At 52.3% G+C, this 22,650-nt stretch overlaps 8 protein-coding genes across 8 annotated transcripts; 4 read left to right on the top strand and 4 right to left on the bottom strand.

Annotated features, from left to right (window-relative positions):
• Positions 1 to 442: 442 nt before the first annotated feature.
• On the bottom strand, positions 443 to 1,579 carry J4E78_004685 (uncharacterized protein; the record flags this gene model as incomplete). The annotated part of the gene is made up of 1 exon (XM_049365313.1): positions 443 to 1,579. One exon carries the CDS (start codon positions 1,577 to 1,579, stop codon positions 443 to 445), a length of 1,137 nt encoding a protein of 378 aa, XP_049223114.1.
• A 2,025-nt stretch (positions 1,580 to 3,604) lies between these two features.
• On the top strand, positions 3,605 to 5,146 carry J4E78_004684 (uncharacterized protein; the record flags this gene model as incomplete). Its single annotated transcript, XM_049365312.1, has 2 exons — positions 3,605 to 3,724; positions 3,779 to 5,146. The coding sequence occupies 2 exons, from the start codon at positions 3,605 to 3,607 to the stop codon at positions 5,144 to 5,146; spliced, it is 1,488 nt and encodes a 495-aa protein (XP_049223113.1).
• Positions 5,147 to 6,633: 1,487 nt separating this feature from the next.
• On the top strand, positions 6,634 to 8,142 carry J4E78_004683 (uncharacterized protein; the record flags this gene model as incomplete). The annotated part of the gene is made up of 4 exons (XM_049365311.1): positions 6,634 to 6,695; positions 6,820 to 6,900; positions 6,968 to 7,777; positions 7,830 to 8,142. The coding sequence occupies 4 exons, from the start codon at positions 6,634 to 6,636 to the stop codon at positions 8,140 to 8,142; spliced, it is 1,266 nt and encodes a 421-aa protein (XP_049223112.1).
• Positions 8,143 to 8,898: 756 nt separating this feature from the next.
• J4E78_004682 (uncharacterized protein) lies at positions 8,899 to 10,582 on the top strand (the record flags this gene model as incomplete). The annotated part of the gene is made up of 5 exons (XM_049365310.1): positions 8,899 to 9,084; positions 9,134 to 9,258; positions 9,327 to 9,692; positions 9,744 to 10,004; positions 10,054 to 10,582. The coding sequence occupies 5 exons, from the start codon at positions 8,899 to 8,901 to the stop codon at positions 10,580 to 10,582; spliced, it is 1,467 nt and encodes a 488-aa protein (XP_049223111.1).
• A 2,241-nt stretch (positions 10,583 to 12,823) lies between these two features.
• J4E78_004681 (uncharacterized protein) lies at positions 12,824 to 14,368 on the top strand (the record flags this gene model as incomplete). Its single annotated transcript, XM_049365309.1, has 1 exon — positions 12,824 to 14,368. One exon carries the CDS (start codon positions 12,824 to 12,826, stop codon positions 14,366 to 14,368), a length of 1,545 nt encoding a protein of 514 aa, XP_049223110.1.
• A 66-nt stretch (positions 14,369 to 14,434) lies between these two features.
• J4E78_004680 (uncharacterized protein) lies at positions 14,435 to 15,464 on the bottom strand (the record flags this gene model as incomplete). Its single annotated transcript, XM_049365308.1, has 2 exons — positions 14,435 to 15,363; positions 15,425 to 15,464. The coding sequence occupies 2 exons, from the start codon at positions 15,462 to 15,464 to the stop codon at positions 14,435 to 14,437; spliced, it is 969 nt and encodes a 322-aa protein (XP_049223109.1).
• A 2,178-nt stretch (positions 15,465 to 17,642) lies between these two features.
• J4E78_004679 (uncharacterized protein) lies at positions 17,643 to 19,753 on the bottom strand (the record flags this gene model as incomplete). Its single annotated transcript, XM_049365307.1, has 4 exons — positions 17,643 to 19,148; positions 19,369 to 19,506; positions 19,621 to 19,645; positions 19,749 to 19,753. 4 exons carry the CDS (start codon positions 19,751 to 19,753, stop codon positions 17,643 to 17,645), a joined length of 1,674 nt encoding a protein of 557 aa, XP_049223108.1.
• A 322-nt stretch (positions 19,754 to 20,075) lies between these two features.
• J4E78_004678 (uncharacterized protein) lies at positions 20,076 to 21,591 on the bottom strand (the record flags this gene model as incomplete). The annotated part of the gene is made up of 2 exons (XM_049365306.1): positions 20,076 to 20,842; positions 20,916 to 21,591. The coding sequence occupies 2 exons, from the start codon at positions 21,589 to 21,591 to the stop codon at positions 20,076 to 20,078; spliced, it is 1,443 nt and encodes a 480-aa protein (XP_049223107.1).
• Between the last annotated feature and the right edge of the window lie 1,059 nt (positions 21,592 to 22,650).

Here is a 22,650-nt window from a genome sequence, read left to right as displayed (position 1 = left end):
GGTGTTCGCGCTACGGCAGGAACGCCTGACGCGACGACGCGTTGCCCCATCTCCTCGCCCCAGCTTTGCGTCCAACACGGCGCTATGGCGCTCCCTCGCTCATGCTTGGAATCAAATGTCGCTTCCATCACCAGCGATCCTTCGACAGCTTTATGAGCTTTCGCATGTGAAACGAATGCTAGGCGGCTTCGCTCCCCAGGTCATCTAAACGAAAAGAAAGCAGAACTTGGAAGGCGCACCGGATCCCCAGAAACCGGTCAATACCGCGCGCCCGTACTCATCATGTCTAGGGGTATACAAGCGTCTCAAACAATTCCCAGAATGTTCACTCCGACCCAATTAGTCTGACACCCTAGTGTTATGCTTAAGGTCGAATCCTCGATTTCGTAGCGGCAATCACGGCCTAGAGCTTCGCACACTCTCGCACACCAAGTGCGGTGGTCTACCTCACTTCCGTCTCCCCACTTCGTGCTAGCATTTCCATCTTCAGCTTCTCCAGGTCCAAGTGCGGAGCAACCTTGTTCGCCCACCAAAGCGCCACCCAGCCTCTGCTCGTCTCCTTCAGCTTATCCGCCAACATCTGCTCCTGCTCTTGTTCTGCTGACTCATCATCGTACTGCTTCTCCATATCCTCGCGCGACATGCTAAGGAAGCTAGTATTCACCTTTTCGCTGAAAGCATCTGATGCCCATACGCCGGGTGTGTAGGCTGCAGTTGTACGATGGAACTTAGGTCGCGGGCGATGAGATTCGGCAAGTGTGTGGTCGGCGTGGGGCAGCACAACTACAGTGCGAGAGAGCGGCTGGAAGGGCGAAGGATTGACGACGTAATGATGCTCGGGTGATATAGTCACCGAATCTGCTGTGCGCACCCGTTTAGGCGATGGCGAGGCGGATTGGCTGCCTGGAATGTTGCGAGTGCGTAGGCGCTTGAGGATCGATTTGGGGACCGCGGAGTTATGCTGGGATGCCAGCGGGGTCGCAGTCATTGCTGTGGCTGTGGGATATGCATCCAAGCTTTCTTTCGGTTCCGGTTCTGGTGCTGAAACCCACTGAGACTCCGGTGGCTGACTGCGCAAAGCTTCCACTAACGGATCCAATACAGTTGACTCCGGCATCGTGAGCACCTGCTGCGGTTCGTTCAATCCTGTTGCGGATACGGATGTTACCTCGTCTCTCCACTCTTCTTCCATCTCTTTCTCGATCACCATTCTCAACCATTTCATCAACAAACGCGCGCCCTCCTTCTCCAACTCAGTCGGCTCTCCCTCTTCTGCACCGTCAACATATCTTAGACCCGGCACTCTACCCAGCAAGACCTTCTTGCAGTTCCAAATATTGAGCGCTTCTCTCAGCTTGTTTAGGTCCTGGACTGGCACACTTGTGTCGTTGAGTAAGTCTTCGAATAATTCCACAGTATTTGTCAGTGCAATCTTTGCCCTGCGCCAGTTCCTTCTGACGGCCTTGTGGCCAGGGCTGGCATGGTCGCCTTTCCCGCCTTCTTTGGACTGGAAAAGACCACCGCGCAATTCAAACTTTTCCTGTACAGCCTCGATGTCTCGGGCTTGTGAAATTATCATGCATGATGGGCAGAGCTGCGGTAAGGGGAGCCTGGAAGCAAGAGTCATCGGTACGGGGTGTGCGCATGTGCTCGGAACAGGCGTGGTAGGGTTGAATCGTACCATCTTGGAGGAACCGTGGGGGTTGAGCGTTGGGGTTTAGTGGAAGAGTTGCTGTATGCGACAGTTTGCTGCGGCTCTGCGTGAGCAAGGGTCACCTGTGTCTGTGCGTTAATGTTCTTCTTGTCTCAGATAGGAGAAGCGAGTTGAGGTCCAGGCTGCCACAATATGACGTAATAGTGGAGTTTCAAGTGAATAACCACGGTACTGCGATGACCTGCAAACGACGAGTCACTCACAACCCCCATAATGCCAATGAGATAACGGTGGTAAGCCCCCTTCCCACGAGGGGCCCCAAAGGAAGAGGTGTGAAGTAGAGTAGCAGAGCTATCGCATGGCTTGTTAAGATGGATAGAAGCTGGGTCCATCAGCATGGTAACCAAATTCGGCCGGTCTTCACGGAGACGCACCTCATTTAAGCGTAAACTGAACATACGCGCTGAAGTCGACGTTATTCTCAAAACGCAAGTCTGCAAGTTCTTACGACAATGTAGTCTTACCAGTCATTCGTTTTCGTACTTCGTTGACGGGAATGGGCATTTGATCCTCGAGCGTACATGAGATCTGGTGGTAATGCCAGGTGCAGATGGAACCGGTAGAAAGTGAAGTCGGTAGTTACTACATGAAACCGCCCGACTTCAGAGCGCCGCTTTCCATATTTCTTTCTGGAAACGTCCGATGTGTATGAGACAGCTAAGGAAAGAATAGGAGTGCTTGACCAGCCAATCCGAGAGATGATCAGCTTTCATCGCGACGCATCATTTTAATCACCGTGAATGCATTCTGTCTGGTTACCGCCCCTACTTGAAGTTCACAGAACACAGGTAGATATTCACAAAGGCACGGCCAAAGTACATGCTTCCAAGATGTGCCGATGGAATAAGCAAGACTGTTGGTGGAAAGGTTCGGCGACTTGTGATGGCAATACAGATAGGAGATCAGAAAGAAGCAAAGAAACCGACTAACGGTGATGTCATGAATCATATCGCCAGGCTTAGTATGCCGACAATGCCGAGTGTGGGAAATCGATATATAATGGCAAGAGATGCCCACTTGGCGAGGCTGAGAGCGAAATGTCGCGGTACGTCCACCCCAGCATTCCACGGGATTCAAGCTCTTCCAGCACATGTCTTCCAGTATGAAGACAAAAGAAGCAGGTTTTGTATCGCACATCGCAACAGATACGCTACGTGCCAGCTGGCAATACGATGAACATGCGCTTGCATCGCTGACTAGTCTGGTCAGTTCATCATGGCTGCTCACACGTGCTCAAAGACGAGTCGGCACTCTACCAGCAAAAGCATCGCAATCATGCGTAGATTGGTCCGGAGCAAATGACCTTGTAGTCCGTTCTCTATCGGCATGATCTATCTTCCGTACAGCTGAGGCACGTGGCGCGATATGGCTCTCCCGTGGCTGCCACGATATTCGACACATGGCCGGACATTACTCGTTCATGGAAAAGTAAAGGCCAGTCGGTGGTGCAATTGAATGACACCATATGGGCGACGAGACAGTTGGAGTCCTGCTTGTAGAGAAGAGGTGTCGAGGTGGGGGGTCCCATGCAGGCAATACGCTAGTCAAGGCCGCGGCAAAAACGAGGCTGGGATCACGCCACGAAGAGAGCCGTTGCATGAGCACCAACACACACGCCACGAATACTGCATCGCATCGCATCGCATCGTCCATCATCGACCTGCAGTCTTTTGAATTGCAGCAACATGCATTGCTGATAGTCAGTGATAGAGCAGAGAGGATAGATACGCATGGTGTGGACGTGATCGTCGTACCACAATCTTCGCATCTATGGACGATCGTTTAGATGAGGGGCCGCATGAGAACCGTGGTACTGCTCCGGGTCCTCATAGGGGAACTGTTGTACAAATAGATTCCGCGGCGCCTCAAGTAAGAGCAATACAGAACAGCATGTCGACTTCCTCATGGCTGTCGTCATTGACGCAGCATGGATCCAAGCCACCAGTCATGCTCAAAGCTAGAAGCTCGGATGCATTCATCATCGGGACTGTGTCTTTGGCCGTCTTTACAGTAAGTTCTCAATGCAGGTGTAGCTAGGTGCAGAACAAGAGCTGATTCAAGAAGGACATGTTTCTGTACGGCGTCATTGTACCCGTCATCCCATTCGCAATACGTTCGCGTAGTCATATTGAAGAGGACCAAGTTCAATACTGGGTCTCGGTACTGGTTGCCGTATATGGCGCCGCTCTTCTTGCATTCTCGCCCATATGCGGATGGCTTGCGGACCGCGGGTCGACGCGTCGCTTTCCGCTTCTGATCGGCTTGTTCGTTCTCCTAGGAGCTACGATCCTGCTGAACCTTGGCAAATCGATTGGGGCTTTGATTGTCGGAAGGCTCCTACAGGGGGCTTCGGCAGCCGTGGTATGGGTTGTTGGTCTGGCCCTGTTGGCTGATACGGTGCCTCAGGAACGACTCGCAACTGCTGCTGGGTGGCTGACCATAGGCATGTCGATCGGAATGCTCATATCGCCTCTACTCGGTGGCATAGTCTACGACAAGGCTGGTTATAATGCCGTCTTCGGCATGTGCTATGCATTAGTCGGCTTGGATGTGATTCTCAGACTGTTGCTCGTGGAGAAGAAGGTGGCTGCGAGATGGAACGCAACAGTCATGGGACGCTCATCTGGCGAGGGAGACGTATCCTCAGAGGATAAAGAACTAGGCTCCATCGCCATCGCAAGTCGAAGCGACAGCTTAGGTCTCACCAGGACGACAACTCAGCAAGACGCGGAGTCTGCTGAAGCGCAACAAGAAAGTCCGCCTCGGCAACGTGTGCGCGATCGCCTTCCTCCCGTGCTTTCACTCCTGTATTCCCGACGCCTGCTTGCCTCGCTATTCTGTGCGCTCATTCAAGCAACATTGTTGACGGCCTTCGACTCTGTCCTCGCCATCCACGCCGCCAGCACATTCAACTGGTCCTCGACAGGCGCTGCGCTTCTTTTCCTTCCCATCGTCATACCGAGCTTCCTCTCGCCGTTGTGGGGCTGGTTGAGTGACACATATGGAGGGCGCTATGTGGTTGTCGTGGGCTTTCTTGGGGGATGCCCTCCCCTCGTCTGCCTCCGGTTTGTCGATGAGAACACGATGAAGGACAAGGTGCTGCTATGCGCGTTACTGGCGGTCACGGGGCTCTTTGTGGGCATGACGTTCGCGCCGGTCATGGCAGAGGTATCGGCTGTCGCTGAGGCCAAGGAAAGAAAGATGATCGCAGATGGACGCCCAGGATTCGGCAAAGGCGGTGCATTTGCGCAGGCTTACGCACTATACAACTCCGCGTTCGCTGCCGGCTGCATGGCGGGACCTCTGCTGGCCGGGTTTCTTGCGGAGGACAGCGGCTGGGGGACTATGGCGGCCGTCTTGGGCGCGCTGTCTGCTGTCACTGCCGTCCCGGGTTTTCTCTGGCTAGGTGGATGGGTGCTAGCAAAGAACTAGGCACGGTCGATAGGATAGTGTCTCCGAATATCGGCCGCATACAAAGACATCTAGTCGGTTGCACTCTGCATGTTGTGAGTTGTGATACATGGCGTCATTGCCTCGGCTTCGCCCCCACTGCCGTTGTTGCCCGACGCCTGGACCCTGCAACTGGCCGGGAGGCGCCACGCCACACCTTGATCGCACTCTCCCTTCTGTCTTCCACCACACGTCCATCTCCGCTCGCCACCGCTTGCATCGCTACATCGGCATCTCGCTGTCAAGCGCCTCATTGGGTCTTCGAAACAGGGTTTCATCTCTCCTATGTGGCGATGGCATTCGCTCCTGCATCATACCCGGCGCTCACCCCAATCTATCACTGCACGTCCAGGTCCAATCGCCACTTCACCCGGGAGATGCATGCTGCGTGCAATCAAACCCCTTTTACAACTCTCTTTCCAAGATTTGCACCGCCAGTGCAGTTGCAGCAACAGAGTTCATTGGCACCAGAACACTAATGAGAGCCTTATACAATGCCATCACTACGTCATGCACCGAGAAGTAGACATAGGAGGCGCGGAGCAAACACCGCAACCCCGCTTGACAACAAGTTCCCTCTGACGGCCTGGAACAACGCATGGAGATAGGCGAGCGTGTTGCGATTCCCCTTCGACGATGTAATAGGTTGTCAAAAGATTAGTCTGCAGATCTGGGGTCAGATGGTCCATGCCACGCATCTTAGGTTCCAAGATCGTCAGGAACAGCCTCTCTGAGTACTAACACACGGTGCTAACTTTACTCCGAACGCTTTAGGCTCGCATCCCACAAGCCGCTTGGTGCGTTAGAAGGGGTCCAACTTGATCAGGTGTTTCAGATTCAAGCAACTACCCACACCGCTACAAATTTCACCATGGCTGATGATCACTCCGCGGCAAATTTTTCTACTTCAGGCTTCTCCACGGCAGTCACATTTCATGTGCGAGTATGCACTACAAGATGTCTAGTTTAGAATGCTCATCGCTACCAGAATCCGAGAGCGATGTAGGTCGTTCATTCGTGTGAACGGGTCACATGCGCCTCGGCGTGCTGAGCAAACCCGCCTCCTGACCGCGTCGTCATCCATGTAGCTTTCTGTCCCGATCCGCGTCTCCGGGGGAAGACGTTCACTACAATCCCCCAGATTGCGTTTCCAGTTAGATCGAAGGGTCCAACACCAATCACAACCCAGGAGACCCGTGGGCTTACCAACTTAGATGCCCAGTTCGGACTAGAGGATATCCGTCACATGGCCATAACACAGCAGTCGCGACTCCATCGAGTTCGCTGCCTCCAGGAAAGCGCGCAAACTCCACCTTGGCCGCATCCACAGTGTTCGCTCGGCAACTTGTTAAATGCACTCACTTGGTCCCATCTACAGACATACCATCACATCTTATTTGGATTGAGCGCCACCGCATCTTCAGAGCCCGTACTGCTACCCTTGATTTCCAACAATACTACCCGACAACATGATTATCAGTCGTGCACTTACTGCGTTATCGCTATGCGCCGCCGCGATTGCAGCTCCAACGTAAGTCACGCGCACCATGCGGAAGAGAACGTCTTTCCCTTTCCGGTGATAGAGCAGTCACTTCCGCATTCGACACTCCTTTCGTCCCAACGCACTTATGACGCAAACGCTAACCCGTCTAAAGAGAGAAGCGCGGTGTCGACTTCAAGTGGGGGTCTGACAAGATCCGTGGTGTTAACATCGGTGGATGGTTGGTCTTGGAACCGTACGTATTCCCGAGAGTCCTCACCACCAACTGCCATCCAGTTGCGTTGCTGACCATCCTTACGCAGTTGGATTACGCCTTCTATCTTTGATGGAGCGAACCAAGGCCGTCCGCAGAGGGACATCGTTGACGAATACACATTGGGCGAGAAGCTTGGTAGAGATGCGGCGGGAAGTATCCTACGCAAGCACTGGGACTCGTTCGTATCATGGCACGACTTCAACAAGATCAAGCAGTCAGGCTTCAATGTCGTTCGTATCCCCATCGGGTTCTGGGCATACGACACTTTTGGTACACCTTACGTCAGCGGTGCGAGTGTCTACATCGACGCTGCTATCGACTGGTCTCGAAGTCTAGGGCTGAAGATCATCATCGACCTCCATGGTGCACCAGGCTCTCAAAACGGATTCGACAACTCCGGCCAACGAATGGACTACCCTGGATGGCAACGTGGCGACACCGTAAAGCAGACTGTCCAAGTTCTACGGACAATCTCGCAAAAGTATGCTCGGACAGAGTACCAGGACGTCGTTGTCGGTATCCAACTGCTCAACGAGCCCGCGTTGTACACCGGCATCAGCGAAGACGTGACCAGGCAGTTCTACCGCGATGGGTACGGTCAGGTTCGTGAGGTTTCCGACACCCCAGTGATCATTCACGACGGGTTCAAGCCTCCGAACACGTGGAATGGCTTCCTTACTCCTTCGGATGCGAACGCGGTGAACGTCGCGGTTGACCACCACGAATATCAAGTGTTTGACAGCAATCTCCTCCGCATGTCACCCGCGGACCACGCACGCTACGCTTGCAGCAACTCTCAGACTATCGGCGGTGCGGACAAATGGACGTTTGTTGGCGAGTGGACATCGGCTATGACGTGAGCAGTCCGCATTCTTACAGTTTATGAGACGTTTACTAACGTGTACTAGGGATTGCGCAAAGTACCTCAACGGCTTCGACCGTGGCGCCCGCTACGATGGAACCCTCCCAGGCAGCTCCAGGATTGGATCTTGCGATTGGCAAAACGACCTATCACGGTGGTCAGCCTCCTACAAGGACGACAGCCGACGTTACATTGAGGCCCAGATCGCCGCTTTCGAGAGCAAGACTCAGGGCTGGTTCTGGTGGAACTTCAAGACGGAGGGTGCGGCTGAATGGGACGCATTCCGACTTATCGACGCTGGCGTCTTTCCGGCAATTAGAAACGGGCAGGTAGAGTATAAGTTCGCCCGTATTTGTTAGGAGCGGAATGGGACGGTGATTTATCAACCTCCGGGTAATTGGGCGGACACCTAGAGTCCTGGATAGAAGGGGCCATATACACGAGTAAGGCAACGCACATTGTTCAGTTGGTTGGTGGGCTATATACCAGAATCTTACATTTGCGCGCATTTGGAGCTCAGGCATTCTGCAACGTGAGAAAAGCAAGTCGCGCGAACCACCGGGACATGCGATCGCGTGACGTCCGCCAACCGTTGCACCGCTTCCGACCGGTATGACCTCCCAGCTGGAGAACTTACCGCCAGCCGCCAACGGAACACATTATGCGACAGCGCACAACAACGCCGCCAATAGTTTGCTATCTCTCCACAAAAAGCACGTTGTCGGCTCCAGTTCTTCCCCAGATTCCCAGCCAAAGGGCGCCGCTTGCGAACCCAGAACCAGGAATCCCACACACAATCTGCTGATCGGCGTCAAAAATGCGACCGAGAAGTCTTGGATAGTGTTCATTCTGACCGTATATTACGATAAGATCTGCAGGCCAAGCTTAGTGGCTGAACAAGCGGAGCGCGCATGTTTGCTATATTGTAGCACGGTGCGGGGAAAAGTCTTGGTGAGATCCTGTGCCAATACCACGCCAAGCGGTTGATTGGAACATGCGTGTGAACATACCATGCCACCCATCATGCATTCAAAAGCAGTGCGCATGCCCTCTGCATGCCGGTACGTTCTACCTGTTGACCTCTTCGAGAGAGACGCTCGAAAGTTTCAGCCAAAATGGATACAAAACGCCAACCCGTAGTCGAGCCGACAGACGAGAAGCCCACGATCGTGGCGCACTTGGAAGACAAGAGTGAGCTTGGTCCAGATAAGCATGTTGGTGCTGTGGACTACACCGGCGCAGAGGCGAAGACAGACCCAGAAGAGATTGCGCTCGTAAGGAAGATCGACTGGAGACTGATGGTACGTATTGCGATCGGAGATGTAGACACAGCTGCTAATGTGATCGTAGCCGACATTATGTGTCATGTACTTCCTCAATTACGTTGATCGTAATGCCATCGCTCAAGCACGGTTGAACAATCTGGAAGAGGACTTGGGAATGTCTGGCGTCCAGTTCAACACTTGTGTTAGCATGTTAGTATTATCTGAGACTCGCTCGAAGTCAATGAGCAATATTGATGAATAGGCTAACCGTATTGTAGTCTCTTTGTGGGATATGTGTTGATGCAAATTCCTAGCAACATGCTTATTACTAGAATTCGTCCCGGTATCTACATGAGCAGCTGGATGTTCATCTGGGCCATCGTATCAGCTTGCACAGCGCTGGTTCAGAACTTCGGCGGACTGGTCGCATGTCGATTTTTCTTAGGTATTACTGAAGCACCCTTCTACCCCGGAGCTACATATATGCTCTCGATCTTCTACACCAGGAAGGAAGTGGCGACACGTATCGCATTGCTATACTGTGCGCAGATTCTGGCTACAGGCTTCAGTGGATTGATCGCGGCCGGCGTTTTCCAACTGGATGGCGCCCGAGGCATCTCAGGCTGGCGCTGGCTATTTATTATGTTAATCTACCTTCTCTTGCTTGAACATACATCGCGCTAACTTATTAATAGCGAAGGAGCCGTGACCGCGTTGGTCGCCATCTGGGGTTTCTTCATGCTTCCGAACACCCCACTTACCACGAGCTGGCTTAACCCACGGGAGCGCGAACTCGCTCATGCACGTATGGAGCGTGACCGAGTCGGCGATTCCACCGAGCCTGTCAGCATGATGGAGGGACTGAGGCAGGCATGCCGTGACAAGAGGACGTGGCTGTTCTGTCTCATGCAGAACTTCCATCTCAGTGCTTGCTCGTTCAACTCTTTCTTCCCAACGTAAGTACATTCGTATACTCACGAGAAAGTTCGCTGACAATGATGTTAGTGTCATCAAGACCCTCGGTTTCAATACAACGATTACTCTCCTACTGACCTGCCCTCCCTTCCTGCTTGCCGGCGCGGCAGGTATCGCTACAGGCTGGAGTTCAGGACGTATGCATGAGCGCACCTGGCATATCACTGGTGGGCTGCTAGTCGCCATTGTCGGATTCGTCATCGCTGCCAGTACGATGAACACAGCGGGTCGATACGTTGCCTGCTTCATCTTCCCCATGGGCGCCTATTCCGTCAACTCCGTCATCATCGGTTGGGCATCTTCGACCCTCAGTCAAACGAAAGAGAAGAAAGCTGTCGTGTTGGCGATGACGAACGTCGGAGGCCAGATTGGATACATCTACGGCGCTTACCTCTGGCCAGACACCGACAAGCCTCGATACGGAATTGGGTTTGGTGCATCTGCTGGATTCGCGCTGCTGTCGATCGCTTGTGCCTGGGCGATTCGCGTGATGCTCATCAAGGAGAACCAGAGGCTCAAGGCGTCGACGAATGAGCGGGTCAACTTGTACGGATACTAGACGGGTAGCTGAGTTGAGGGGAAGTCACAGACCGGAAGTTGGCTCGCATATGATGGGACGATTTGGCATATCACGGATCGCGTCACGATTCGATAAGTACAAATGTTCGAAATTCAACTATATACCCGCTCTGCCATTCTTCTCTACACATGGATGAAACTGCAAACCGTCGGGGATGTATCCACTGTGCTCTAGATGGCACTGGATGCTGGCCCAAAACTTGAGGAACATACCGCCTGGCTCGGTCGTCAAGCTAGTAAAGCATTCGCATCTCGCCCTGCAGTCCGTGAAGTCGTTCCGAGACGGCCATCCAAATGACCCATTCCGCTTTTTACATGTGACGTGTGAAAAAAGAAAGCCCTTCAATGCTGTGAAGCACATTATCGATCTCTGCAGCATCCCATCATGCCAATGAATGGGCTAGTATAGACGAGGCTACCAATCAGACAAGCGGATCCTTCGGAAGACCGACTATGCTCTTCACAGCAGGAAGAGCTAGACAAAACGCCTTGATGATGCGGTCTCGGCCTCGGTCTTCGTAATCCCTATCAAAGGCGCTCCCATACGTCTATTCTCTTTCCGGGGAGTCATTCCAGATAACGTGAATATCGAGGCTCGTAGGCTTTTTGAGGTTCGCAAGTGCGCTCAATACATCTGTAAGCGATCCCAAGCAAGGGAAACTCGCAACATTAAGCTGACGACACTTCGCGAGTGACATTTCATCCGTTTGCGAGCAGTCGATGGTTTCGAGACCCAAATACAGGCTCTTCAACGAAGGTAGCACGAGAGGTAGCAATGATATCCCCCCTACAACATCCCGCTTGATCTGCATAAGAATCAAGTTGTGATCAGAGGTTGCTCTCGCACCCAGTCGTATAAGGTAATCAGACTAGTCCCTCGGTAAGTTTGGCTTCACCATTCGAAGGTTCTCAAGGCTTACGGATAAGATGTTTGGGTTCATCAGACCATTCACAGTGACCCGAGGTAGGTAACCATTCTCGATTCGCTGTCGAATTTCCATTGGAACCAAACGTCGGAAGGTACGGAAGAGGAATCGATGTGGCTGTGCATCGCTGACGAAGGTCCACCAAAAAGTCGGTCCTGTAAGATACTGCAAGGCTTGATGATATGCGTCGGCTGAGTACTGATCTTTCAACTTCGCGAGGAAGTCGACAGCTGGTGCATCGAGTCGATCTTGGTCATTGGGGAACAGCTTGATCTTTACATCGCTGCTGCCGTCGCTTGCTGCCCACTTGAAGATCATATGTTTGATCTCTAGTGGTAAAAGTTCGTCAAATGCTTTTGAGAAGGAGATATTCTTGGAAGACATGTCGGGTACGAGTTGTGCTTGTGGTAGTCTGATCGTGCGTATTGTTGCTGGTTTCCGAAATCGAAATCGACAAACTTTATGATTTGCAGTAGCTATGGAATCGTCAGGTGGAGGATAGGAAGAGAGCCCTGTGTGTCAGAATGTCTCTCAAATAGCTCGACCATAAAGTCTCGTTGTGCCGGCAGATATCCTGTTGTTATACTCAACCTGTACCTTCACCTTCGGCGGTCACCGTACATTCTCACCTTTACTAGTCACCTTCATCATGCCATCTCACTTGACGAAGGTGAGTATCTAATCGCGTAAGAAACAACTGCTCACGACAACAATACGGAAACGTAACCTTGCCATAGAGCCATTCCCTCAACTGCGTGTACCAAGACACAAGCCCACGTAGATTCATAAGATCTTTTGTTAGTGTTACAGTTATCGTTCAAGACTCGTTCACGTAAAGTGTCGCGCTGGTAATGAAGCTGTTCAAGGCACGCGACGCGCCCTCGAAAGCGCAGGAGCCGGGCGATGACGAAACCTGGCCCCACTTTTACCGCGGGGCAGCCTCGGCCGCGCAGCATCTCCAAACCAGCACAGCGAACGTCGGTAGTAACGCCGTTAAGGTCGCTCAAAGATGATCTAGAACGCGGTTTGATGGAGTCGCGCGTATGCAGGCAGCGCCACAGGTGAGTCAGGCAAGATGCAACCTCCCAGCTTAAACCCGTCTCGGGTTTAACGCCCACACTAGCAACGCGGGTGGTCACCAGTCTTTTGTAGGATGAGATCTTTTCCGTGCTTTTCCGTTTCTCTTCATCTTTTCTTCTCGACATCTAAAAGCAGTCGACGTTGAGTTTGCACTCTTACGAAAGGTCAACTCGCGTTCTCTGATCCAACACGCGGCACAGTCCAACATTGCCACCATGGCCCCCACGGCGATATCGCGGATCGCTGGATTTCTCGGCATCACATCACTCAACGCGACTGGACGAGATGCATACATCATCATCACACTGCGATCGTTGAGAATGTTCACGGCCGGCATTCCGTCGCTGATTCTCGCTCTCTTCTTCTCCTCGCTCAAATTTCCGGATTCGAGGATTGGGGTCTTCATGACATTGACATTGCTCGGAGATGTTCTACTGTCATTGCTGCTTACTCTCGTGGCGGACAAAATAGGCAGGAGAAAGATTCTTTTCATGGGCAGTGTGATGATGGCTTGTTCAGGCGTCGCATTTGCCCTGTCAGAAAACTTCTTCATTCTTTTGGTTGCGGCGGTGTTCGGCATCATTTCTGTCACCGGCGCTGACTGTGGTCCTTTTAGGGCTGTCGAAGAGAGCATGTTGAGTGGCCTAACGGACGAGACAACAAGAAGCGATGTACTCTCGTGGTATGTCACAGCGACAACATTGGCAGGGGCCATTGGCGCAGAAGTCGCAGGGAGAACGGTAAATGCTCTCGAGAAGAGCAGCGGTAATGTGACCAAGGCATACCATGCCCTGTTCTGGGGCTATGCAGCCTTCGGAGTGCTTGGGAGCATCCTTTGTCTGGGTTTGAGTAGCAGATGCGAGGCTGCAGGTGAGAAGCGGGCGGAGATGCAAGAGCGAGGACGTGGTGGGGGCCATGGCGAAGAGGAAGAAGTGCTACTGGAGGCGATGACACCCAGCACCACGGACGGTTTCGACCAAGACCGCGAGCACGTAGGAAGATCAGCGGGTGTCAGGAATCCGCCATCGCAAAAGAAAGCAAGCTACTTTAGTCAGATCTCGCAGAGTACACGATCCGTCATGTACAAGCTCTGGATTCTCTTGGCTGTTGACAGTCTAGCAGACGGCATGACACCTTACTCGTTGATGAACTACTACGTCGACCAAAAGTTCCACGTCTCAAAGTCTACGCTTGGGGATATTACCTCGGCTTCGCAGTTTCTTTGCGCAGTTGGAGCTATCTTCGCCGGACCATTGGCCAAACGCATAGGTCTCATCAACACCATGGTCTTCACCCACCTCCCATCATCGATCGCCAGCGGCTTCATCCCATTACCTTCAAAAGTCGGTTGGACGGTGGGCCTGCTGCTATTCCGAGCTTCCCTCAATAGCATGGATCAAGCACCGCGTACAGCTTTCATTGCAGCAGTCGTGAAGCCTGAAGAGCGTACGGGTGTCATGGGCATCACTAGTATGCTGCGCACGTTAGCCATGAGCGTTGGGCCATCAATAACAGGCTTCCTCTCCGGTAGCGATAACTTCTGGGTGGCATTCGTGGCTACGAGTATTTGTAGGATCACATACGACATTGGATTGTGGATGTTGTTCGTAAACGTCAAGGTAGAGAAGGACGTTGGAAGAGAAGACGATAGGGATAGCGTCGATGATGATGCTTGGAACGGATTGCTCAGCGACACGGAAAGTGACATCAGTAGCGAGGGGAGAAAGAGCAAGGATATTGATCGCGAAAGTAGGGTATAACCCAAAGATTGTATTGAGTGAGGTGTTGTTTTGCCTATCGAAGCATGATCACCATCGCCTTTCAGACTAGCATGCAGCCTTCTCTGCTCCAAGCATTGTGCTATCCCGATTATCAGTAAACAGTTTGACCTTCACCGCTCTTGCCTGCCTCTTTTGAGCTGGCAAACTGTCTTTAGTACCGAACCTCTCCTTAGTATGATGATCCAAGCCGTGTAACAACGGCACAAGCGCACTGCTTTTCCACACTTGCGTACCAGACGTATGCGTCATCGTCATCGTCGCGAGCAAGAAGACCAGAGTGGCCACCACAGCCGCGATCGGTAAGACAGCAAAACCCCACCGGATGTGGACATAGGACTCTACCGTTATCGACTTGCCGTTCGTATCAACAGCGCCATTAAAGCCGCGAAAAGCGGTTGTCATCGATACGGCCAAGTCGCTCATTAGCATATTGAGTCCATCAGCGTACTCGTAGTAGTTCCAGTAGAACGCGGTGACAATATCCGTGTCGAAGAAAGTCTCGCCTGATGAGATACCGACTGTGAGATTGACAACTACGGCACGGTCTGGGTCTGTGACACTTCGGGTGAAGTCGCTAGTCGTACGGGTGGCGGAACCGTTGGTAAAGATTGCACTAAACCATCCGCGTATGCTCAAAAGCGCTTCCATGCCAAGCAAGTACGCAGTGTCATCGGACTTGCCAGTGATATAAACACCATAGTCGACGGCAGGATCGGGGGAGCTCATGTCGATGACAGTGTGGTTGAGAACAGAGTGCGTGACATTCTCTTGGTGCGTACCGTTTGTGACCGATGCGGACAGCGTATTTGCACATGCTTGCAGGCTGCATTGTGATGCCCAAGGGTTCAGAGCGTTGGGTGTATCTTGAAGCTCTGTACCCATGAAGATGAGTCGGATTATCGTGGAGTGGGGCATGTCGCCATACGCCGACGGGATGAAGGATGTCATACTGAATACATCGGAGCTCGTGTTGACTAAAAAAAAGTGTAAGCAATAAGTACCCGCCAATTTACAATTTGCACATGCGAAACTTACGATGAGCTCCTTGCGGTACTTGCCATCCGCATGAGGACATGTTTGGCGATGCACCCAATTCAGGTGGACAGTAGCGTGTCATGAGCGGAGTGATGTCTGTGCAATCATGGCAAATAGCCAGCGTCTCGAAGGGTTCCCAGGTGCAAGTACCACTCTGGCACTTGAATGGTAGTGACGCAGCAGGTCTATTGTTCTCCGCGAATAAGCCGTTGTAGACTGCGGCTTTAAGTGGGAGAATCGGCACGAAACCCGCTAGAAACCTACGTCAACGAATGATATCGAAATGCGCTTGATGCTACTTACTCGTGCTGGTGTTACCCGGTAACGCAGGGGTGAAGTTGAGGGCTCTAGGCATGATGGCGCCAAAGTCACTTTCCACGTTACGGATTTTGTAAGTTGCGATCTGCTGCGCGAAAGGTCCAAGGGCGAGACCTATAACAGCGACGATAGCGCCAAAAGACCCGAGAAATCTGATCAAGCATTCGTCAGTCATCTGTCAACCATGTCTTGAGCTGAGAAACGTACCCTCCTCTGGCAGTCGCCAGCAGTTTGATAGAGCCCCACGAACCACGACTAGCGTCATCGAAGGCCTCCATGTCAGACAATGGAGCCGATGTCTGCTTGAAACGGATCCATTTCGCCTGCGATAGTCCACTCGACAGGCAAACCGACATTGCAGCGTTTGCAAAAGTAGCCAACAGGGCAATGAGAGCGTTCAAAGTTATGCTGTAAGGCCAGTCTGGCAACGCGTGTCCATTGTATTTGGCTACCACGCCGACAATGGCGGCGACAGCACCCAGTCCAATTGCGACAGCCATGATCTCGAAAGCCCAAGACCGCGCACGGGACGCGCCAGCCTTGCTGTCAGACTTTGTGCTACATACCTCCGAAGACGTTACAGCCGTGCTGTTGGTAGACGAACTCCAATGCGTTACATGCTTCTTGATAGAGGGTGATTTAACAGTCGAACGTGGACTCGTGGGGCTGAAATCGAAGTCTCGTATCTCTTCATAGTTTTGCAGGGTGGACGAAGGCGGAGTGTAGTCCTCGTTGACCGGCGTCACTTCCACGTTGTGCTGTAATTTGGGTAGTTGTTGGTACGCCATCGCGAGGCTGGGGCTGAGGCTGAAGCAGGTAGTACCCGAAGATGAGCCCTAATTGCAGTGTTTCACAATGCGGCGAAATGCTCAGGTCTGAGTAACCTAGATATCTATGAATATATAAGGGATTTCCGCTTTGGTCAGCCGCTGTATAATGCCGCTCCTTCCAAGCGTGATAAGCACAGACAACCCGCTCTCAAGAAATGGTAAGCTTATGCCGCCATGCCCACGTTTGGGGTTCAGCTCACACAGTGCCACATCGATGCAGCTTTGTGGTGCAGGCGTACTGGTTCTTATTCGCCAGTCACGCTGCAAAGATTACCTGCCACATGCGCGGCCCTTGTATTAGGCATTGATTGTCTTGGAAACAATGGAGGATGTTGGCGATAAGCAAGGTGGCGGCGCAGTATGTTCATGGCAGATCGGCCAAGAGTGCCTCGTGGAGCAAGCGTAGTATATGATCGGCAAGACCATGCAGAAGCTCTAGATTGCATTCACCTCTCGGTATCCATACTCCGAGCCTGATCCGCATCATCAGCAAAGAAAGAAAGAATAGAGTGCGCCTTTGACTCAGACTGCGGTCTGGTCCTTGGTTGGGCTGGGTCTTTGAGATGGTACTTTGGTATACGGTATGATTGCGATAGCTTTGATGCTCATCAGCAAGCATCCTCACTATATATAGAGAAGCTACTGCGATGCCCGCACTTTCCGCCCCATCCTCGGTCGACATAGCTTCATCCGGCGTTTGCGATCTTGGCAAGATATACCTGCAGAAATGCGCTAGAGCACCATTTGATGGTACATGGTATGCGAACAGGTCTTATCGCGCGGGGCTCGCGCAATGTCTAGGAAGGATTGCCGTGCACATCATGGTGGAAAGGGCCTCCCTGGTGGCTGTCGAGAGGTGGGGCCGAACACCACCTGGACACTTGAGCCGGCTTGGCGCAGACATACGATCAGCACCAACAGACAACCCATTCTGCACTTTTGTCGATGTACGCGACTATACAGAACAGGCTAAGCCGCACAGATTCCAGTGGGGGGTTGTGGACGCAGAGCGACAGGGTGGCATTGCCGTGTACAGAGGTATGGTTGCTTCGTCAAAGCATGGCGAATGCTCAGAAGTCTTCGTCTTCGTCATCGAAGTCGTCCTCGGCTAAGGTGGCTGCGGCGTTCGTAGCATCCAGGTAGGCTTTGATATGCGCGATGGTTTGCTTCTGAGCCTTCCACCTTATCAGATTCTGGCTCTCGCGATCCACGACTTCCTTGGACCAAGTCATCGGATTGGGATCAACGTCATGATCGATTTCCATACGACCTAGGCTTAGATTTGGTAACCCCAGCAAGCTCTCTTGCCATTTCTTGAATTGCTCGTCGACCTCCGCCACTTCCCTGTGCATTATAGCTCTTTCCTCTTTCATTGTGTACAATGCATCTCGTTCCCGAGATGACATTGAAGCTTCTCTTCGCAAGAGCATGAGGGTTTGAGCGGCATTGCGCTCGGCAAGTTCCACATCTTCGTAGTCCCGGATAACGGTCATCGAAGAGTATTTGCCCCATAATGGGGTCATGTTGTCCACCTTCCAAATGTCTCTACCGTGCTTATTGTTACGTGGATTCAACTTCGAACGATAGCGCTTACGTCGCATGTCTCGAAGGCCGTCCTCTAGATGGCTGTATGTAAATTCGTCCTCTTCGGTGTCTTTGAGTAACAGGTTCAGAGCTCGTTCTTCTCGAAAGACATTCTTCAGCATACGCTTCCAATTCGTAACCCGGACAATGATGGTGTCTTCGTCTTCGCGCTCCTCCAGTTCAATATCCACGTCTTGCTCGTCTGCCATGCCAAAATCCACAACCGTTGGGCCTACTTTGACACACCAACGTAGCTGCCCGTGCACTGAAGATGGCTTCCGTAAATCAAGACATTGTACGGTATGGTGCCACCACGGATTGTCGGGTTCAATCTCGCCGACACTGCGGGCAAACGTGTCATACCAGGACTCCTTGATGCGAAAGTACGCATTTTGTGGATCCCATACGGCTTGGTTGCCCACGCGCTCGTCTAGACGTTCGAAAGTCGCGTGGACAAATGCCAAGTCCCAGTAATCTTGCGCATTGAGTTGCTCCATGAGTTCACCTTCTTTCGGTCCGAGATAGCCGATCAACTCCACACGTTGGATGTGATAATAAAGCACAGACGTGTCAATCACTTCTTTGAAGGCTTTGCATACGAGCCGGTGGTCCAAGATGTCCGCTGGGTCGGCGTTGTCAAGGACGGTCAAAAGGACTTCGGCAGGTAGAGTCGGTAGCTGAGATGGGGATGCTTTCTGGCTTGCTGCAAGGCTGCTCAAAAGTAACTCGTGATCTCTGCCCTTCTCTGGTGGCTGAGATGTAGCTGGAAGATTGGACGGATCGCTCTCGTTGTCTTCTTCATCGTCGTCGTCGTCCAGGACCACGCGACGCACTCTTTTGTGTGTTGTTGTGGGTGAAACATCGTCAGATCCCGAATCTGAGTCGTCCACAACTAGCGGTCGTTTGCGAGGAGATATTTGAGGAGCTTCAACACTCTCCTTCTCGCTCTCGGACTCCTCACGAACAATCCGGCGATTCCGGGGGCTGACCATCTCGCATGTGACTTGCGTTGGCAGGGAAGGCAGGGTGAATGACGATGTGCACGAGTTAGATGCAAACGATATTGGGATGATGTATTTCCAGTGGAATTGAGGTCAGTGGTGATAACACGTTGGTGTTGATGCAAACAGGAGAGCACAAAGAGCAAGGTGGGCCAGCCCGAAGCCGGCGGGGACTGCTGCAGGAACCCGGCGGGTCCATCCAATCACGCACCGAACTGCCGGTGGTGACCGACCCCAGCGTCATCAATTTCCTTGTTTCTCCAGTGTCTGCGCGTTTGAGTTGTAGCGCTGGCCCATTCGCACTCGTCTTGTAATAATCCGGTACCAATGATTTTGGGGCGTACTTTGGCTGGGTGTATAATGACGACGCCAATTTGGCGGCGGCAGTGATCGTGTTCCGTCTCCGTCTTCAACGTGACTGTTCAGCACATTTTACGTGTTCGTCGTGCTCAAAATAGCGTACGCTGTTCCAGATATCGCGGACACGACTGGAGTTTGGCGATTAAAGGAATTGGGGTTCGGCGCTTTTGCTGGCAGGGCGCTGTATCCGCTTGCTTCTGTGACTACACGCGCCGATCGTCGCTGGGACACCACATGATCGCGGGTATACGCAGAGCTTTAGCACTAAGACACATGAATGTTCGCGTCGTGGTCATTCATCATACATAGTGGCATTAGGATAGCGCGTTGGCATTGATTAACCTCTTCCCAAACCTAAAGGGCTCTAATAAACGCTGCAGTAGAGAGCAGACCAAGTGTGCTAGGACAACAATGGCATTGTCGTATTTACAAGGCTTGTGTAAATTTCTAGCGCGCTCAGCATTCAAGACCATAAGATTTCTTGACCTTCACCGAGACGACAAGCCACAGCAGAGATTTTTGATCCTTATCCAATTGCATACGCACCGAAGCAATGGATCAGGTCCCGCTCTTCATATCCTTTATGAGTCTCTCGAGAACTGTGTCGGTAAATGCCCAAACAGTTGAGCTGTATTGCGCTCCCCAAGCGTATCCAGTATACCACATATTTCTATATCCCTGCAGGGCATATAAGTCTTGAACAAAACCTGCTCGAAACCGCTCAGCAGACCGCGGCCACCAAGGGCGGCTATGATCCGAAAGCGCTTCAAATTCCGCTTCGCAATCCGCGGGGACAGTTCCAGCATCCTGTATTCCTTTGACGCTTTTCAAGACTATGTTTGTGAAGGCGTACGGAGATATCGTATAGTTGGCGCCGAAGACGACTCGGAAGAGACCTTGGCCTGCAGGCCCTGTCGAGTCTAGACGCAGACTGTATGGCCAGTCTTTGATCGCAAGTTGGTCAGCCGGTACCGCTGCCGAAGGCAAATACGTGATGGAGTAGTTTTCTGGTAAGCAAGGCGCCTTCAGAATTCCTACGAAGTTGGCCTCTTCGATCCAGTTCGAGAAAGCAGCCGTTTCCTTATTGTTGAGATGAAAAGGAGCCAGATTTTCCAGGCTCGGGCCTGCGGTATACAGAATGCGACGTGCCTTGATGATGTAGCTGGTATCACCCTGCTTTATTAATAGCCTCACCCCGTTCCTGGTTCGCTTTACATCGTGAACGGTGCTCGATAATAGTACGTCCGGCTTAAGGAGCTCGAGCGCGCGTTCGTAGAGGACACCGTTATTGCCAACAGGTCTGAAAAGTGTGCCGCTCAATAGACCTAAGAACAGTAAGCTAAGACCCCCAGCGAAAGAGAGTCTCAATTTGTGAACAGGCCTGCAACATCGACTGACCTTCCGTAAGTGAGGCCCCAAAAGCCTGTAAGACGGTGAGCGTCAAAAGATTGCGAATGCCTCCATAGCCCACACCAGATATTACGACTATCCGTGGAACAGCGGCTTCCAACTGATGGAGCTTAGCAAAATCACCGAATGGCGTAAGAAGTTCTTCAGGGATATCTGCTGGAGATGGAAATTGCCAGAGGCCGGGCTCCAACATATCTCTGTATTTCGACGTGATCGCAAGCCATCGCTGCAACGCTTCGTTGGTTGCATTTGCACTCGGGGCGCTGTAGTCCTCCAGTTCCTCACCCGTCTCGACGTCGATATTGAGTGCCGTCAACCTCTGATTAGTGGGGATCACCGTATCAATCTCAAAGCGTGTAAAGAAATCGGTAGCCGGTCCGTAAGGTATGTAGCTTTGGACTCCGTAATCAATCGAAATGTTTGTTTCGGGAATGTGGTAGGTGCTAGTGTGACCACCCAGATTTGGTCTGGGCTCGATGAGCACTATGCTCGTGTTTAGGTCTTCGCGAAGTCGAACGGCGGCGTACGTCCCCGATGCGCCTCCGCCGATGATTGCAACATCTCTGATCAGCTCGATATGATTTGGGGTAATTTTGCCCTCGGCAGTTGCCAACGTGACGTACGAATACAGAGAGCGCACCAATATATTGATCAATAGAGTCATGGCGAGGATGGGCTGATAGGTAGCAGACTTAAGGAAGGCTCAAGGTAGGCCTTAAGTATGACCTGACGCACTGTATGCAGCAGACGTCTTACCGGCTTCATCAATATTGCTAGTTGAGTGCACAAGGAAAGCCGCCGGAACAGCCGGAGTCGAGTACGGAGTGGCTGTAGACGAAGCTCATAGGACATCCAGCACAAGGTGGGAGCTTCCAGTCATCGGTGGCGCCTGCGAGATGTATGGCCATGCACCTGGGCAGCTGAAGGGCCTTTCCGAGGAAGTGTGGTTTAAGTGTCGTTGGAAGATAGACGCATTAATGCATCCTCGCAGTGAGAAATTCAGGCGCCGCGATCGACCTGTTTCTCAGAGCTTGCTGCACACCTGGGCCAGGCGCAAGGCCGCCGTGACTGAGAAGAGTTGGGATGCGGAAGCAGCAGTGGAGACACCCCCGGGCCCGGGAAGGCTTTCTTGGCACGCTAAAGCCACTCAAGTTTGGAGGTAGCGCTGACACCGACGCGCTGCTTCCCCAGTAACACGCCAACTTCAATCTTGGCACGCGTCGCGACAAGTCATCTTCCAAGGTTCCTTCCTTTGTGAGGCATGCCTGCATCTAACATGCATGAGTAATACATCCACGCGACCACTCCAACAGCTGAGTGCGCCATGCGACGAGCTATCCACAGCCAAAGCTTTCGATCCCGCGTGCCGTGCCGCGGAAGCTGTCCTCAGATCAGTGGAGACTATCATCCGCAGCAGATTCTCGCGACAGGATGGGTATTTCACCGACTTAGCACATACCTTGCGCAACGGCTCATTAAGGCCGTTCGATTCGGCTCACCTTTTCCTCTTGCGAAGGGGGATGGAGTGACCGGCAACTCAGAGCACGCGTTCGGGTGACTACATCGGGTCACAGTTGTTGTAATACCATGGCGACCTTCTCGGCTGATATCACAGATGTATCCGAACACCATCGTCATGACGAACACCATCGAATCATCTCAAGGAAGACTGAACAGGCAACACACGAAGCCGATTCTGTCGTAAAGAAGAGATTCATGCCTG

Source organism: Alternaria triticimaculans, assembly GCF_023758025.1.
Source record: "Alternaria triticimaculans strain BMP 0046 chromosome Unknown scaffold_5, whole genome shotgun sequence".
NCBI classification, from domain to species: Eukaryota; Fungi; Ascomycota; class Dothideomycetes; order Pleosporales; family Pleosporaceae; genus Alternaria; species Alternaria triticimaculans.
The sequence above is the reverse complement of the archived record's forward strand: the minus strand, read 5'-3'. Positions and strand labels throughout refer to the sequence as shown.